The sequence below is a fragment of the Heteronotia binoei genome, chromosome 2 (assembly GCF_032191835.1).
Source record: "Heteronotia binoei isolate CCM8104 ecotype False Entrance Well chromosome 2, APGP_CSIRO_Hbin_v1, whole genome shotgun sequence".
NCBI classification, from domain to species: Eukaryota; Metazoa; Chordata; class Lepidosauria; order Squamata; family Gekkonidae; genus Heteronotia; species Heteronotia binoei.
The window spans coordinates 121,604,686-121,623,703 of record NC_083224.1 but is presented as its reverse complement, the minus strand read 5'-3'; the positions used below and the strand labels follow the sequence as shown (position 1 = coordinate 121,623,703).

At 41.0% G+C, this 19,018-nt stretch overlaps 1 protein-coding gene across 1 annotated transcript in view; it reads right to left on the bottom strand.

Annotated features, from left to right (window-relative positions):
• PATJ (PATJ crumbs cell polarity complex component) overlaps positions 1–19,018 on the bottom strand; it is a 332,986-nt gene that overhangs the window by 37,777 nt on the left and 276,191 nt on the right. The window contains 4 exon segments of the mRNA XM_060231912.1: positions 250–367; positions 8,109–8,195; positions 9,640–9,787; positions 15,392–15,585. Coding sequence (XP_060087895.1) covers positions 250–367; positions 8,109–8,195; positions 9,640–9,787; positions 15,392–15,585 — 547 coding nt within the window.

Genomic DNA, 19,018 nt, shown 5'->3' with positions numbered 1-19,018 from the left:
CAGTTTAACACTCAGAATCTCTGGCTTGCTGTAGAACAGCCTGCTTCTTTGCAGGAAATGCTCCTCTGCAGGACTGTTCTGGGGGGTTTGCCTAAGTGTAGGTATTATTACAATTACTGTTCTTTTGTTACATACAAATGAACATACTAATAAGTGTTCAAGGTGATCAGAATAAGATAGCATTGAAAGAATAGAGTAAAATAGCATAATCTACAGGGTTATTGTTTGTTTGTGCTTCCTATCCCATACCTGAGTTTTTATGAGAGGAATCAGCAGATGATCTTTTAGCACTGACAAAATTCTGTAAGGTGGCGATAACTGGAGCAAATGTAGGGTGAAAGTGACCATGAATGGTGTGTTGGCCTATCTGAAAAACCAGAGGCAAAAATGGTAAGGCAGAAGGAAGATTGTAAAAGATTTTTACTTCACACTGAATTGAGTTCCATCTAAATGAATGCAGAGGTAGACAACATAACTATGTTATTGTGTAAATGGATGTAAAGTAAGCATACAAGGTTAAAATACAGTTTACAGTGACCATTCATTCAGTCATTCATTTAGAATATTTCTATGTAAAAGGCCAGATCAGCTCCAGTATCACCGATATTTGGGGTTCTGCTTCTCAGAATATTTATCATTGCAATGAAAAAGGACAGATTTCTACTGTTCAATACAGTCACAGAAGCTCTACCAACATATTTGGTTACACTTCATAACACTGAAAACATTAAACTCTTCAATAATGTGTTGTCACACACATTAGGGAATATTAATGGTTGTCATTGTTAGTGACATATAAACAATAAACATATCCTTGAAAAGATGTTTATGTCTATATTGGAATATTATTTAATATTGTAAATCATCTTACATAAATTTGGGCAGCTATTCACAAAAGAAAACAAGATTTTCCCATGTAGCTTTACTTCTAGGATCAGGAGAATAGTGGGAGCTGGCATGGTGTAGAGGTTAAGAGCAGTGGACTCCAATTTGGAGAACCAAGTTTGATTTTGCCCTTGTCCACATGAAGCCAGCTGGCTGACCTTGGGTTAGCCACAGATCTCAGAGCTCCTCAGTCTGCAAGCATGAGCCCCCTCCTCCATATTTAAATGGAATGTGTTCACTCTGGCCCTGGCTCCAGACTCCTTGGACCCCCTTTTTGTCACCATTTATGGACTGAGTTAACTCTAGCCTAGTGTCAGAGATACAGGATTATTGTTATGAACTTATATTGTGTGAACACAGGCAAACTGCTTCTATGGATATTTAGTGATAAGCAGAAAACATTGGGTGTAAGAACTAACTCAATATGGACATTAATAACAAATACCCACTTGCCTACTGTCTATAGGTAGTGGATCCTGTGTGATTGTAAGCATTTGGCAACTGTGCCAGCTTCAATATGGGCATTTTACTCTGTGGGACCGAACAGCAAACACTCCTGCTTGGCTAAAAGGACTCCCTGCTTGTTCCTCCCAGTGCTGTAACTCCTGCATAGAAGGATTTCTGATCAGGTTTCCCCAAGAAACTGCCAATCCATGCAAAACACAACTGCACTTCTGTCCAAGGACGACAGCATCTAAGAGCAGCCCTTAACCAGGAGCCTTGATGAAGGGATCCTGAATCCATTTTGTTCTTGTAAATTACAACAACTGCAGCACATAGGCTGGGTGTGTCAAGCCAGATGTAAACAAAGTAGCCAGCGGTCAAATAAAAGAGCTTGCTACAACGCCCACACATAACAAAGGTTTGTTCCTACCAGCCGTTGAGAAGATCGCTGGAAACAAAGAATTAGCCCAAGGAAGTAACTTTTGCTAAGGACTTAAGACCATCATGTAGGACAACCCCGTTGTTTTAGCTATGGTGTTACAATAGATTACAATGTGGTTCCAAATTGACCAATTCCTTCTTTTAAGGTAGTTTTTCAATACTTGAGCCCATCAAGGCCCACTAATCCCATCAAACTATGGAAGCCTCCCCGTCTGTCCCTTTTTTTTGGTGACATAGGAGTCACATATACTGGCATCACTGCAGAGTCACAAGTCACCTGAAAACTACACCTCCGTAAATTGGCAAAAGATCTCTCTTAAGCTCTGCCAGGGTCTTCTCTGCTAATTCCCCCATCTAAAGAGGAGATCCACAGCAATTTTGCTAACAAGCCCCCTCCCAAAATAAGTTTAGCTTGCAACTTAAAAGAGTTAGAACTTAAGGCTGCCAGGCAATCTTCAGTTCTTCTGGCTATTGTACACACATTGCCATACAATAATTAATTAGTTAATTAATTAATTAATTAGTAGAATAGGAAAAACTGAGGTATTACAATGAGGGATCCCAGGAAAATACCCACACTGCCTTGGAAAACTATTGACTATAGCGTTAAACAGATGCAAAATTATCATGCAGGAGTATCTTGTTTTCTTTTGCAGATATCCATTCAAATATCCATATAGATCGGGTTTATAGGGATTGGCAGTGCAATCCTATAAGGAAGTACTCTGGTCTAAGGCTTTGACAGCAATGGACTAATACTTGAGTAACTCTGAGCAGGACTGCACTGTGTGGAAATAGATATAGACAGAAAGTGCAATTCTGATTGGCCTGTTAAATTGATATAGGTAAAGCTTTTACATAAGAACATAAGAGAAGCCATGTTGGATCAGGCCAATGGCCCATCCAGTCCAACACTCTGTGTCACACAGTGGCCAAAATTTTTTTTATACACACACACACACGCAGAGTGGCTAATAGCCAATGATGGACCTCTGCTCCATATTTTTATCTAACCCCCTCTTGAAGCTGGCTATGCTTGTAGCTGCTACCACCTCCTGTGGCAGTGAATTCCACATGTTAATCACTCTTTGGGTGAAGAAGTACCTCCTTTTATCCATTCTAACCCAACTGCTCAGCAATTTCATCAAATGCCCATGAGTTCTTGTATTGTGAGAAAGGGAGAAAAGTACTTCTTTCTCTACCTTCTCCATCCCATGCATAATCTTGTAAACTTCTATCATGTCACCCTGCAGTCGACGTTTCTCCAAGCTAAAGAGCCCCAAGCATTTTAACCTTTCTTCATAGGGAAAGTGTTCCAAACCTTTAATCATTCTAGTTGCGCTTTTCTGCACTTTTTCCAATGCTATAATATCCTTTTTGAGGTGCGGTGACCAGAATTGCACACAGTATTCCAAATGAGACTGCACCATCGATTTATACAATTTTTGATATCAGTTTTCTTATACAATGCCAGTGGGTTGAAATTAAATCAAAAGAGTTCCTGGCTCAACATTAGGAAGAATTTCCTGATAGTTAGAGCGATTCTTCAGTGGAACAGGTTTCCTCGGGAGGTGGTGGGTTATCCTTCCTTGGACATTTTTAAACAGAGGCTAGATAGCCATCTGACAACAATGAAGATACTGTGAATTTAGAGGGAGGTGTTTGTGAGTTTCCTACATTGTGCAGGGGGTTGGACTAGATGACCCTGGAGGTCCCTTCCAACTCTATCATTCTATGATTCTATGCCATTTTCTCTTTGCTAAATCTCAACAAAGTCTTATCAAAAGAAATAGTAAAGTGATAAAAATCTCCTTTTTCGACAGTGAGAGTATTTCCCCCAAACATTTCACTCATATGTTCCCAAAGCCTTAGCTGCTAAGCTACTGCTATGCATTCCTTGTATCTGAAAAAAACTTTGCTTGCTAAACAGATTTTCAGGCCACAGAGCGCTAATGAAATTTCTATAGAATCTGGATTAGTGCTCCTTGGGGTGCATGGAGAATTCATTAGCAGCAGCTCTCTGTTCTCTAAAGTACACTTCAAACTAACAGGGAATAAGGCAAAGAAATAATACGCATAGGGACTAAGTAAGGCACAGTTCAATAGTTCAGGAGAAGCAAAATATCTAATATGCATCAGAATACAACATATGACACAGCAGCAGAAGTGCACGGAACCCACAAAATGGCATCACAGTGGAAATAAGAATCAATGAGAAATAGTCTTGCTAAAATATTCATGCCTTCACATGAAATCGCAGTGATTGCTGGAGCGGTTTCTAGAGGCAGAGCATATGATATTCTTCCTAGGCCTGTAGTCACAGGGGGCGGGCGCATGGGGGCATGGCCCCTCCACCCCACCCTCCTCGTACCTTTATGGCCCCTCCTTTCCCTGGCCCCTGCTCTCTTTGCCGCCACTTTTCTCCCCGCAGCTCTGGCGGCCCCCCTCCACACAGCACCTCTCCCTCCCTCCCTCCCACCCAGCCACCCACTTGGTGAAATTGTAAAGAGCGAGCTCCTGGGGCTCTTGCAAGGTGCCCCCTGCCCCCCGCCCATCACGTGATTGTCTGAAAAAACCACACCAAAGCTAGCGGTTCTCACGTCAGCTTTCTGGTGCAATCAGCAAGTTCAGCGCTGGCCGCCAAGGGCTTCAGAGCAGCTTTTCCAGCCAATCATGTGATGCGCAGGGGGGCACGAGCAAGAGCCCCAGGAGCCCGCTCTTTATAGTTTCACCCGGTGGGTGAGTGAGTGGCTCGGTGGGAGGGAGGGGGAGGTGCCGCAGGGAGGGGGGCAGGACCACCAGAGCTGCGAGGAGAAAAGTGATGGTAGAGAGAGTGGGGTGGCCAGGGGAGGCCCTCCATCCCAAAAAATTTTCCGTGCCCCCCCCACTGGAATTTTCTGGCTACGGGCCTGATTCTTCTCTTTATTATTGCCATATATTATTATATAATGCTTGGCTACATTACTGCTAGTCACTCTGGGATGGCAGCAATGTTACTGTCATGATGGAAGGGACCTTTAAATTCCCACTACCCCAAGAACTGAGCTGTGACATTTTTGGGTGACTGGGCAAAGCATGAAGCCTGGGCTGTTCTTCTTGTGAGATAGAAACTTGACAGGACATGTGGGGTTTGTAATACTATATTTAAAAGGGACTGGGAAGCAGCAAGAATGCCAAGTAACCCCCTTCCCCCACTATTTCAGGCAAAAAGGAGTTCATGGCCAAAGAGGTGGGGCTGCGATGGATGGGCAGAGCCCAGACAGCTTCATATATAATATTTATAGTGACTTAATTTTACAGTGACTTCAAGAGAGCTAAAAAGTAAGATAAATTGATTAAAAAAACAGATAGCTTATGCAATTGTTATTTTTATGAAATGTCAAGAAAAATGAAGTACATGACAAAATAACCATTGCACTGTAAGAATATACATATACTTCTAAGTTAGGAGTCCAAGCCTCCTTTTGTACCAATACATTGTCCAATTGTTTTTTGTTTTTGTTTTTAGAAAGTTTTATTGATTTAAACTACTGCAGGACAGAAGCATTGCAGAGGCTACATAAAAGAAGGGAGAAAGAGAGAAAAAGGGTCATACAGAATGGAAAAAAAGCAGAAAACAGAGACCAGTACAAATATATCAGTTATAACTCCACTTCTCAGTATAATACTCAAATCTTTTTACCTACAAGTATAAAAATCTCCTTAAATGTTACTTTCCTTTCTTCTTTTACCAGGATAAAAAAAATAATTAATAATTCTTTTAATAAACTAGTAAAGCGTTATACAAAAAAACAGTTCTTCTTAAACACAAATCAAATATAACCAATAAGCAAAAAGAAAAATATTTTTTTTCTTACCAGACTGTCTCATCAAATTTTACTAAATTAACTTACACCTATAACAAGCACAAATTAGGTTATTGATTTAGCAAAAGCCCTATTAAAGAAAGCACATGAAAATCTTTTCTTTGTTCATAGCAAATTGCATAAAGTATATCAAATACAACCAGTTACTTTGTCTATCTCTATCTAAACCATTTGTCCTGCAGGCATATTAAAAGCAAGTCTACCGAATTACCAAATTGTTCAAATCCTGCAGCCATTATGCTATCTAGCTTTTCACCATTGATCTTATTTTCACATCATTAGAAACAATCTCTCTAAATAGGCAAACTGTCAGTGCTTACCTATTCACCGGGAGAAAAAAAAAAGAGGAAAAAAAACAAAGACCCAGATTCCCAAGTCCTTCTCCCCAAGGGTTAAAAACTTTTAAGTTCCTTTAGTTTCTGCGTCCAAATTATATCTGAGGCAGCCCATTTGTCCATAGTTTATCTTCTAGTGTCACCTTAGAGTTCTTAGTCAAAGTTCCTTGTTCAGCCATTCACCAAAGCAGAGAGAAAAAATCCAAAATCCTTCCAAATCCAGATTCGCTGACTGAAGTGCAGTTTTTCTCTTCTCAGCATGGCCCGCCTCCTCAACCACCAAAGAGAGAGTTCATCGCCATTTCCCTTTCTCCATTTAATCTTATTAGAGCTCAGCATCCCGTGAAATTTTGAAAATGCGTCAGAAGAAGCCATTTTTGTTTTCCTTTGTTTGTTTCGCATAATAACCGTTTCCCCTTCTGCTTTCACTGCCACCGAATCTCTCTTTTTAGTGCAGGGCCCCTGTAAATTTGCCCTTTCATTAGCTGTCGGATCCTCTTCACTCAAATCATTAGCTATAAGCATAAAATAATCTTTTTTCTAGTATAAACAATTTTTATTAGTAACATATGGTAGCAGAACTATATCTACAACTTATAAAAGCTTAAAATAAAAAAAGAAACGTTTCTACCCCATATCTTACTTTTCCCACACCCTCCCCCCGTTACTTGACCCCCGCCAGTGTTATTTACTTAAAGAAAGCAAATATTAAAGGTACCCTTAACTATTAAAAAAAAACAACCCCCCCCCCAAAAGTTATATTCTTATTTTAAAAACCTTAATCATTATCAAAGATTGTCCAATGTCCTTTTATTTTCCACTCTTTTTCTACGTATCTTCTGAATTTCTTCCACTCCAACTTAAAAAGTTCCAAATCATAGTCTCTTAGTTTTCTTGTTAATTTGTCCATTTCACTCCATGACATAACTTTTGTAATCCAATCCTATTTCTCTGGTATTTTTTCTTGCTTCCATAGCTGCACATACAATGTCCTAGCAGCTGAGAGCAAGTACCATATTAAAGTTCTATCTTCTTTTGGAAATTTTTCCATTTGTAATCCCAGCAGAAAAGTCTCTGCCACTTTATTGAATTCATATCCCAAAACTTAGAAATCTCTTGCTGAATCATCTGCCAAAACATTTTAGCCCTTTCACAAGTCCACCAGAAGCTGCGTAAATGAAATGAAATCTTCCTTTAAAGATCTGAGATTTGCACTGATAGCTTTTCCATGTGCCATTTCATTAAATACCATATTAAAACTCAGATTGTGCATTCAAAGCTCAATCTCATTAAGTCAGATTGTATTTACACTTCTCTCTTGTTAGTTCTCGTTCTACAGCAGCTTCAACAGAAGTTGTTGAGAGGCATTCTTTCAGCTACAGACAGATAATGAAGACAGAACTTTCTGTAATTCCCTTTTGTATTCAGATCGTATTGCAGATTCTTGATGATCTTTGTAACATATATCCAATTAGAGTCCGGGTCAATTTTAGTATTTAGTATTTATATTCAAATCAGTTTGAATAGTTAAGACTGCTCATAAAGTTCCGAGGCCTTTTGAAGTAATCCTTGAGCTAGTCTATGTTGATGGTATGTTAAGTGACCCATTGGGGGGTAGAGTTAGAAAAAAAAAACACCTACTTGTTAGGCAGAGTTGTCGCTTTAGAAGTGGAGAAATGTTGCTTTAAAGGATGTACTGGAGAAAGTGAAAGCATAAGCAGTTCTTTTTCTGCTGATATCAGCTTTCATAGCTGCGGAGCTTCAGGACGCACGATGAGTCTCAGGGGCCATTGCCGTTGCCCCTTCCCTCCCTATGGGATTCCCATGCCGAAGAGAAAGCTCTACAAGCCTTCCCTTTGGGAGTATCACTTCGGTGATACCCCTCCAACGACTAGATTCAGAGTTGCTGCGGAGAGCATCTGCAGACAACTCTGAAACCAAGATGACGGATCCCAGAAGTACATTGTCCAATTGTCTAAAAGATTATTTTGATTACCAGTAAAAGTAAATCAGTAAACTGGATTTGAAAGTCTGTTCCCTGCAATCATTGCATACAAAACAAAGACATCAGAAACTAGCTGTCTTTATCTAATCAATTTCCCATTTCTTTTATAATGCACCACCATCTGCCACTAACCTGGCTGTTTTGAGATGTTTTCCGTGAAGACAGCCAAGATCCAGCTCTAAGTCGTCCAATCTCTAGCTGCACAAGCCCTTGAGCACACTTAGGAGATGAAAGAAATACACCAGACAGTTCTTAGATTCCTCTTGGAACATATTCATTTATCAAGAACACTTCACCCACACACCAAAATCTCACCATTGCCATTTTATAATACAAAAGCCTAATAACTGTTTGAACTAGATATCATATAATTAAATAATCCATCTTCCAGTTCTGGGTCTCAATCCTATAACTAGTTCACTTTCTATCTGAACAGTTTTCTATGTATGTCTTTTAATGTTAGGAAACATATAGCATCCCTATATTTTGAAGTCGCTTTAGAACTGTAAAGAGCACACATAATAACTTTAATTCACAAAAGCATAACATGTTTAATTTTTTAAACTTATGTTTGTTCTAAGACACGGGACTGGACCCAGCAATCCATCAGTGGAAGGCACTGACAGTCATATTTTTCCTCCAGGTGCTCTTCTTCAAGCAATCCTTTCTGACCTTGGAAAAGCTCACTCCTGAGGTTGAAGGACGTACATAGATCCATGTGGGTGAGGAGGCTGAAGAGGAGGAAATTTCCCTTTTTTACTCTTCTGCTAGTGCAGAAGTACATTTTGCCTCTCCCCCTCTTCAAACTCCCAATGCAGGTGGCTAATGAGCCTGGAAATAAATTTTGCCAGGGTCACAAAGGACTGCTAAGGGAATGGAACTTGCAAAAGATCAATGATTTTTATGTCCATGAGTTCCCAGATCCAATCCTTGGGTAGCAATTCTATGAACACTTGCCTGGGAGTAAATCCCAGTGAACACATGGGGTTTTCACACTGTCCAGTCATTAAATGAACTGAAATCTTTGCTTCATGAATCAGAATATTTCCTCAGTATCTCCAGGGCTCCTCTGCATATTAGGCCACACCCCCTGATGTAGCCAATCCTCCTGAAGCTTACAGTAGGCCCTGTACTAAGAGCCCTCTAAGCTCTTGGAGGATTGGCTATATCAGGGGGCATGGCCTAATATGCAGAGGAGCTCCTGCTAGAAAAAGAGCCCTGAGTATCTCCATGATGTATGTTAGATTTTGGAGGGGATGGATTTCAAATACATCAGCATCAGCCATCTTTTTGAAGTCCCAGCTCCCAGAAATCTTTTGCCAGTCACCCTACTGTTTAATGTACCAGTTCTTCTGCTATGCTTGGTTGTCAAATATAATTTTTGGATCGGCACAGAGCATAGATTAGGTCCCATGAAAGATTTCTATGGACAGAACGGGTCAATTTTGGCAATCCTACCCCAATGCTACAGACCTGTGACTCCCTCAAGCTATTCATAGGAGGTTCTCTGTCCTCCAGGAGCAGAATTTGAAGGATAATCTTGGACTACAGAGGAGATGGGAAAATCTCTGTCTGGAAATTTCTGGTGCATCCAAGTCTTTAATCATCTTATAGAACGTTTGCAACTGCAATTTAGAACAGCAGATTATATCATATGGCTCACCTTGAGGATAGTGGCAACAACCTCTTGTGAAGTATGTCTTACATCCTCCCCATTGACAGACAAGATCTGGTCCCCTTGAATTAGTCTCCCATCAAGGTCTGCAGCTCCTCCTTTGACGATATCAGAGATGAATACTCCACTTCCATTTCTAACAATGCAAGAAGCACATGTCTATTAAACTAGCAAAAACAGATTCTAAATGCAGTTTTGAAAAATAAGCTATTCAAAGGAAGTGACAGACTGTAGGAATACAGATATTCAAATGTTTCAGAGACAACACTCAATACAGTAGGTTCTTATTACATGACAGACCTTCACATCATGCTGTTTCTTAGGATAGTACTTCAGAGAGCAAGAGGCTCTACTTACAGTTTGCAGTTGGGACTGGCCCCTTTATTCAAATGGCATTTACTGAAGGAAATCTTGGTTTGAATTCACTCTGTCACTACCCACATTTTAGTCTTGAAATGAAAAATCAGACACAATTTGCTATGTGGAACAACAATAATAATTCTGTACACTCCTCTAGTAATCCTCACAGCTGTCCTGTAAGGTGGATCAATGTTTCTGTACCTATACTCCAAATGAGAAAATAGCAGTTTGCCCAAGGCTACCTAGTGAACTATAAGCTGAGATGAAACATGAACCTGAGACACTTGCAATCCACTCTTGCTACTAAACCTACAGCAGCTCTCAACTACTAGGGGTCTCTTCTGAAATGTGAAATAATATTTAGAAAAAGCATATGTAATTACAGTATGACTAATCAGCAGGAAAGAAGCCAAGAGCATAGATTCAATAGCTGTTGTAAAATCAGTGGGCCACAGGGAGGACCGGTGGGTATATGGTTCAAAAATCTTGAAGATAAGCAGATGGGAGACCCTGCCCACCAGAGATTCTATGCAAGTAGCCTTGAGTTCCATGAAGGAAGAAAAAGATGATATAAATAAAGTAACTGCATAAATAGTCACTTTTCTGAAAGAGCATTTAACCTCTTCAGCCTTAGGTCATCATTCTTGGCCTTCTGGTTTATGTCCTTGAATCTTTGGTCTTGGAAGAGAATTGACTCTTACAAATTAGTGCAGCTTTTTTTTATGCACAAAGCAGCATGAAAAGTGCTTGAGCATTGACATTTTTTGAACAACACTGACTTTCCATACCATGCATATTATACTTATGTGATGGAATGCACTTTAAAATCTCAGACGTGCTTTGTAAGGTAATGAATCATAGAACCACAGAGTTGGAAGGAGCCATACAGGCCACCTAGTCCAACCCCCTGCTCAGTGCAGGATGACCCTAGGGCATCCCTGACAAGTGTTTGTCAAGCCGCTGCTTAAAGACTGCCAGTGAAGGGGAGCTCGCCATCTTGCTAGGTAGCTGATTCCACTGTTGAACAACTTTTACTATAAAAAAGTTTTTCCTAATACCCAGCTGGTATCTTCCCGCTTTTTCTTTTCTCACTAGACACCTACTGTCAAGTCTGTTATGCTGTGAGAAAATGACCCCTCTGTCACACACATACGGTTGCCAGGGCGCCTGGAGCTTGCATCCGCCTGGCCAATGAATGCGAGTAAAGCTATCCAGGGACTATGTAGGACTCATGTGTACCATCTACTCATTATACAAGTGCTTGAGACAGGCACAGAGTGTCTGCAGACGCACACAACGTTTCCCCGCTACCGCGTGGAATCCGCCATGGCGAGGAGGAGGCTACGCCGCCACGGAGCTGTCCAGGCGAACGGTGTTGAAGCGCTAAGCATGGAAACCACTGTGTTTCGCTAACATCACATGTAGCCATCTTCCTGCTTGGTGGGACTTCATTCCTTCTTAGTGGGAACCTCACGTACACACCTTGAGTCATTCCTAGCCCGCAAGCAACCTATCTAGTCTATGAATGGATTAATGACTCCACTATTAATCCTGATTGCCAAGTAATATCCTGAACAACAGGCTTCACCCAGGAGATGATGAGAGAGAGGAAGGATCTCTCCTGATATATCCAAGCCCTTTTGTCTACACCGGAATACCTAGGTCCATATCTGATTCTCTATTGTCACATTCCCAGTTAATCCCATCTCATCCCAATCACCCAACTATCTACATACTGATATCACTAGAGCCACCCCAAGCCCTGTCGCAACTTGGAAGTTTCCAGGATGCCCAGGATGAAGGTGATGTTCATTGGTTGAGGCATACACCCAATCAGGTGTCGCCATGGACTCACCATTGGTCCAACCGATGTCCAGCCTTCTTGGTCATCAGTGGAACCTCCCATTTCCACTCCCAGTCACCTCCCATTCCCTCAGGACTAAGGTAACCCTATATAACCTGTGGACTAGCTACCCACAGGTGTGCTCTCTATTCAGCAATCCCCCTTAACCCGCTGTATAGATCCATCCCCGATTCCTGATCAGTTTCGGGTCCATTCCCCCATTCCCTCATTCGTCGCCATCGGAGCCTTCCTTGGAGTCTGCGAGAGGTAGTATTACCCTGTATGTCCATCCTTTTATGTTCCCCTATCGATCTCTCTATTTTTCCTAGACCTGTATGAATGTGTGAATGTTTTGTATTTTTATCTTGTGTGAAAGAACTATTTCAAATAAATTACAATTGGTTTTCATTAAATTAGAGTCCGTTATTGAGCATTGACTCTCTGATCGGTTGAGCCTGGTATACACAGATAATAAAAGATTCCTATTGGGACAACTGTCTCTCAATCTAATTCCCCAATCTCATTTTGAGAGCAGTTTCCCTAACAATGCTGCTGAGTAGTCTAGGCCCAAAAAGCTGGTTCAGGAGAGGGATCCTGGGTAAAAGCCATACTGTATTCATCTGCTGCTAGCTCATCCTTGCCTTCCCCCATCACCTCCCCCTTGTTATGTAGTATAGCTTGGTAATGAGAGCATGAGAATAAGATTATGAAGCCTTCTCAGAGATAACGAGCGCCAGGAAGCGCCCAAGGCCAACCAAGGCCTGAGAACGATAAATGTAACAACGATGTGTGAATGTACCCTGCATAGTGTGCCCTCCCCTCAGGAATGCTTTTGATTTGTACCTTAAATGTTTGCCCTTTGTGTATGCTCGCCAGTCTCGCAATCTTTCAGCTACAGTTCTGCAACATGTTACAATAAACTAGAACTTCTTATCAAGAAAGTCTCGTTATTGAAACCCCAGACTTGACACCTACTTTCACAGGGTGTCTGTTGTGTGTGGGGGGGGGGGGGGAAGGAGATCGAAAGCCGCTCTGACACTCTGAGATTCATAGTGTAGGGTAAAGTGTAAATTCTATATCATCATCATCATCATCATCATCATCATCATCATCATCATCATCATCATCATCATCATCATCATCTTCTTCTTCTTCTTCTTCTTCTTCTTCTTCTTCTTCTATTGCATTTTGTTCATATCTGCCTACTTTTTCAGATCTCACTGAATTCTTTCTCTATCTTCTGGTGTGTTTGTTGATCCTCCTAATTTGGTGTCATCAGCAAATTTAATTAGTGGTCCCTCCACACCCTCATCCAGATCACTGATAAAAACACTGAAAAGTACTGGGCCAGAACCAACCTCTGTGGCACCCCAATGGACCTCTCTCTCTGTTCAAATGAAATAGATTGTGAAGGGTTAATTTGTCACAGAGCCAGAGAGCCTAGAGTGACAGGCAGCTCCAAGGAATTTGATTGGTTAGTATCAGTTGAGCAAAGAAAGACTTGACAGCTGAATGCTGCGGAGAAGGGAATCTGAACTCAGCCCTGACTGAATTCAGGGCTCAGTGAGATATAAACACAAAATGGCAGGGTTTGTGTTTAACTGAGAACAATTTAACATAGATGGAGAACTGGGGAGGTCGGCAGAAGGAGTGGGTAGATCATTCCCATTCAGGCTAAAAAAGGGAATATATTTTCTAGTGAGAAAAGAAACCCCCTACCCAGGTGGAAAAGGGAGATAGCTGTGAGGAGTGGAGAGATCCCTGGTCAGATGTGTTTAGAAACTGCTTTTTGAAACCTTAAGAGTCAGAAAAACTCAAGAAGAGTACTGGTGGGTTTAGTGAAATCTGGGTACTAGACAGAGTATCCCAGCCTTCTGGAAACCAAAAGAGTCAAATGCACTCAAGGATGTATACGGGCAGGGCTTTTTTTTTTTTTTAGCAGGAATGCACAGGAACGCAGTTTTGGCCGGCTTGGCAGCTGGGGGTGTGGCCTAATATGCAAATGAGTTCATGCTGGACTTTTTAAACAAAAAGCCCTATGTGAAACAATGGTGACATCAGGGGGTGTGGCAAGTTCCTGCTGGGCCTTTTCTGTATATTGGAAAGCCCTGTATATTGGAGTGTTTAGGAAACACTGGAGGGGGGGAGCCTCTAATTTTAAAGATTCTAAGTCATTGCGAAAAGCTTAAGAAACTCTCAACTGCTTGAAGCATACAAACTGTAGTCTGTGCCTATATTGATTTACCTCAGAAATTTTATATCCCTGATTTCACCTGATCTTTTCTCTCCTTGTTGAAAACATTTTGTTATTTTTTTGCTAAAAGGGGGAATCTTGGCCCTTTTCTCAGGTTTCTGGGCTGAGCCAGCAGCAAAACTTCATACTATGACAGGGTGGGACTGTCACAGTTCTTCAGAAAAGAAGAAAATTAATACATAGGGCTGCTCAGTTAGAAAGGGAGAGAAAAACAGAGGAAAAATCTTGCCTCTGAGGGAGGGGAGTGAGCAAGGTCATCAAGCTTGCTTACAATTTAAAGCTCCACATACTCACACTTCATTTTGGTCTTTCACCCCAATCCTCTTTGTCTGCAGGTTAGAGGTCACAATTAGGGGCAACAAGCTGAAATCAGTGTTGTAAAGATATTTATGTTCCTTAAAGATAGTGATCTTTAAGAGACTAGTAAAAGTGACACCTTATAAAATTAGCAACATTTTATTTTAATATGAACTTGCGTGAGTTATCATTCACTTAAATATCATATTGAAATAAATATTGCTGGTCTTTTCAAGACCACTAGTTTTATTTTGCTACTACAGATTAATACAGCCACTCTTCTGCAAGACTCATACTTCAATCACCACTGAGTAAAATGAGAAGAACTGCAGATTTATACCCCACCCTTCTCTCTGAATCAGAGACTCAGAGTGGCTTACAATCTCCTATATCTTCTCCCCCCACAACAGACACCCTGTGAGGTGGGTGGGGCTGAGAGGGCTCTCACAGCAGCTGCCCTTTCAAGGACAACCTCTGCCAGAGCTATGGCTAACCCTAGGCCATTCTAGCAGGTACAAGTGGAGGAGTGGGGAATCAAACCTGGTTCTCCCAGATACAAGTCCACAAACTTAACCACTACACCAAACCGGCTCTCATTTCAAACATTCTCTCTTTAAAACTATGCAATAATTTTTTATCATACCAATGACAGGGATATCTTAGCAGCTTACACACATTTTAAAAACATTATTTTAACCTAAAAAACAAAACAAAACAAAACTCTGACTGTGGAACTGACTTTCCTCAGCCACACTTTTTTAAACTGCAGACTTCAGGAAGGAGAGTCTCTATAGCAAATTTCATATTGGCAAGATAAAATCAAATCAGTTTTACAAGCACTAGAATTGTCACCCTTCATGATGATAGAACCATAAATAGTGGCCACTTCTTAACTCCAGAGACCCTGACTTGGCTTTAGAATGCTCTTGTATGCTCTGCTACAAGAACATTCTCTAAACAGAGCTGTGTTTAAGTACAACCCTTACCGTTTGCCAACAATGCTTAGCCCTAATCCTCTACCCATTTTCCTTTGTAGCTCTATATGGAAAATCTCCAAATTCTCTTCATCCTTATAATGAGCTTCATCTCTGTAAACAACCAGTTGCACTTTCTGAGGAGTCTGTCTCAAGGCTGTGATAGCTTCTTCATGACTAGCATTCCTCAAGTCGATGCCATTAACCTGGAGGAGATTACATTTTTATATTAATATAAATGTTTGTTTATTGATTTTAATTAGTAAGGTTACTAAACAGAATAATCAATACATTTATTGTTAACAAGGCTAGGAATGAGCACAAACCACATTTTTGCAGTTCATTTCATGGTTTGTGGGCAAGCCATGAACCAATATGAACTGGGAGTTTGGTTTCTGAACCAAACTGGTTTGTATCAGTTGATGATCCCTGCTTTCTGCTTCCCACCAAAAGTGTCAGGAGCAGAAAGCAGAGGTTTCCCATGAAAAACAGCTGAGTAGTAAGAAGCAGAAAGTAGGGATTTAAATGGCTCGGCTCAAAGCCATGGCTCCCCACTACTCAGCTGTTTTTCATGAAGAGCAGAGAGCAGGGGTTTACAGGGCTCCAAAACACTTAAGTCCCTGTTTTTGGCTCTTCATGAACCACCACAAATTGCATTAAAATAATGGAAGTTCAAGATGGCTCTTCAGTTTGCGAACCATGAACCGGCAAGATTCATCATGAACTTTAGTTCATGAGCTGGTTCATGCCCATCCCTAAATGACACTAGGTTTGTAGGAAAGCATTATGCTTCATAAAACAAGCTTCCAAATAAAAGATTCTATAAACATCCATATTTTGACAGTCCCTATGCAGGACCCAATGCAATCATAAACAAAGTTACATTCTTTTAAAGCCACTGAAGTCAATGGACCTAGAAAGGTATAACTCTCTTTAGTATTACCCTGCAAATCACACATTAAGATGAGTTTAAGTTGCATTTGTATTAAAGCAAGGTAAGAAGAGACATGATATGTGCTAGGAAGCACTTTGTAATGAATCAAGATTTCCAGGCTCCTCGAAAGAAATTTTGAACTTCTAGAAAATGAAAACCCATCAACCACAAGCATCAAGCCATAGGTCATTCCCATTTTATTAGTTTCCAGGCAGTTCTTCCTCTCTGTAATTGGGGTTGGCAGAAGAATCTTATATTGGCTCTTGTATATATGGTAGTATCTTACTAGGACACAATATAGCTCATAAAACCTATCTTTGCCTTCTCAAAGATCCCAAATTTCTATTACACTCAAACTTTCTCACAGACTCTCATATGTAATGAAGAATGTACCCTACAGCCATTAAGCACAGTCATTAAGCATACTTCAAGTAATAGTGTTCTGTTACAAACAGGAAGATAACAGATGGGAAAAAGAAATAAACAAGCAGGTTAGCTGCCATAGGGAGAGATAAAAATTTCCAAAACCTCCAGCAATTGGGATATACATAAACTTGTATACAGTCCAGTATTTATTTATGGACTCATTAAAGTTCCAAGAGAAACTTGTTTTCCATTTTGTGGAATAAATCCTATTTCTCTACATTTTGTCACAAAAAAATTGAAATGTTCATTTGTTTACAGTTTAATAGACCAAAAGTGCAGAGTTACTCCAATTTCAGCCCATTGTACTGTAAGACTTTTAATTTCTGTGACTATATGAATACTCAGATGTATCAGGCCATGTAGCCTTTAATTTATTTCTGGATGTCACATCTAAGTCTTAAAGTGATATTTTGCAATGTAAGCTAATAGAAGATTATTTTTATACATTCCAATAGATGGCACACAAGACCAGTCCTGGAGTTGTCTATTAAATTGCTCTTAAAACAAATGTTAAAATGTTGCTCTTTAATAAATGTATGTGACATGATTGTATAATTTTCCTGACTAAATAGGAATCTACTTTGTTGAAATAAAAAAAACAACCCTTGAAATATATATTGTACTTTAATTCCTGGAGGATTTGAGGTTAATGTCGATATAAATCTTCTCCAACACTCTTTACATATATAAGAGGCCTCCTTTTAGCTGAGAACAGAAACGTGTTTTTTTTAAAAGATCCCATATAGCTTTGGATGAAACAATTTTGGAGAATATGGCCCTGGAAATTTAGGTAGGTCACTAGATATTTGAATATTTTCGTAGGGCTGAACTGAAGAAATATTCAGTGTGGTGGGGCATAAGGCACATGGAAGTAGGTCTCCTTTAAATCTGTGTACAAGCTGGTCCTGCTATAGGCCTGGGGATTTGCATCTTAATGCTTCCACTGATTTGTTAATTTTTTTCCCTGAGGAAGGGCTTTATTCCTCTACTGGATTCCAGACCTCTGATGCTATGATTTACCATTCCTGAATAAGGGGGCACTTTAGGAAAGTCTTTTTTCCCTCCTTTCTTCATGACACCAAAACTGCTTCCCCATCTTGTATTTGAATTCAATCATATCAAATCCAACACTCAACAAAGTAAAAGCAACAACAACAAAACTAAAACAGGGAACAGTAACCATTGGTTCTTTACTTTGACCTGGCACAGGCTACAATGTTCACCTGGGTGTATTTAAATAGCATTGGTAATTAATTCACTACACCGGGAGAGGAGAGGCTATGTATTGCGCATACACTTTCCCTGGGGGGGTAGGATTCCCAGAGGGAGCCCTTACTTGCGGTCGAAAAATAACAACAAAGAAAAGGCATGCACCTGCCTCACAAAGTGTGCAAAGACTAAAGCTTGCGTGTTGGAACATCAGAACCATGCTTGACACAGTAGGCAGTGGTTGCCCTGAACGACGCTCTGCTCTAATTGCCCACGAACTTCTCAGGTTGAATATCGACATAGCAGCTCTCAGTGAGGTCCGTTTCCCTGAGGAAGGTAGTCTTCAAGAACACGGTGCTGGCTATACCCTCTACTGGTCGGGTAAGTCAAAGGCTGAGAGCCGCCTTTCTGGCGTTGGCTTCATGGTCAGGAACTCCATTGCCTCCAAACTCGAAAACCTGCCAACAGGTCACTCAGATCGCATCATGTCCATGCGCCTCCCACTTCAAAACAAGCAGCATGCAACACTCTTGAGTGTGTGTGCCCCAACCCTTCGAGCAGATCCTGCAGAAAAGAACAAGTTCTATGCTGATCTACGCAACCTCGTACGGAAGACCCCTACAGAGGACAAGGTGATCATCCTTGGCAACTTCAATGCCAGAGTAGGTAAAGACTCGGAAGCCTGGAAAGGAGTACTTGGCAAACACGGCATTGGCAACTGCAATGACAACGGGCGCCTCCTGCTAGAATTCTGCATGGAGCACCAGCTCACCATCACCAACACTATCTTCCAGCAGAAGAACAGTCTGAAGACAACCTGGATGCACCCACGGTCCAAGCATTGGCACCTTATCGACTACATTCTGGTGCGCCAGAGAGACCTTCGAGATGTCTTACACACCCGAGTAATGCCCAGCGCAGAATGTCATACAGATCATCGTCTTGTACGCTGCAATCTCCGTCTTCACTTTAAACCCACACCCAGGAGAGGAGGTATCCCTCAGAGGAAGTTTCAGGTTGGCAGCCTCCAGTCAGCCGAAGTTAAAGCTGCCTTCCAGGCAAAACTCCAG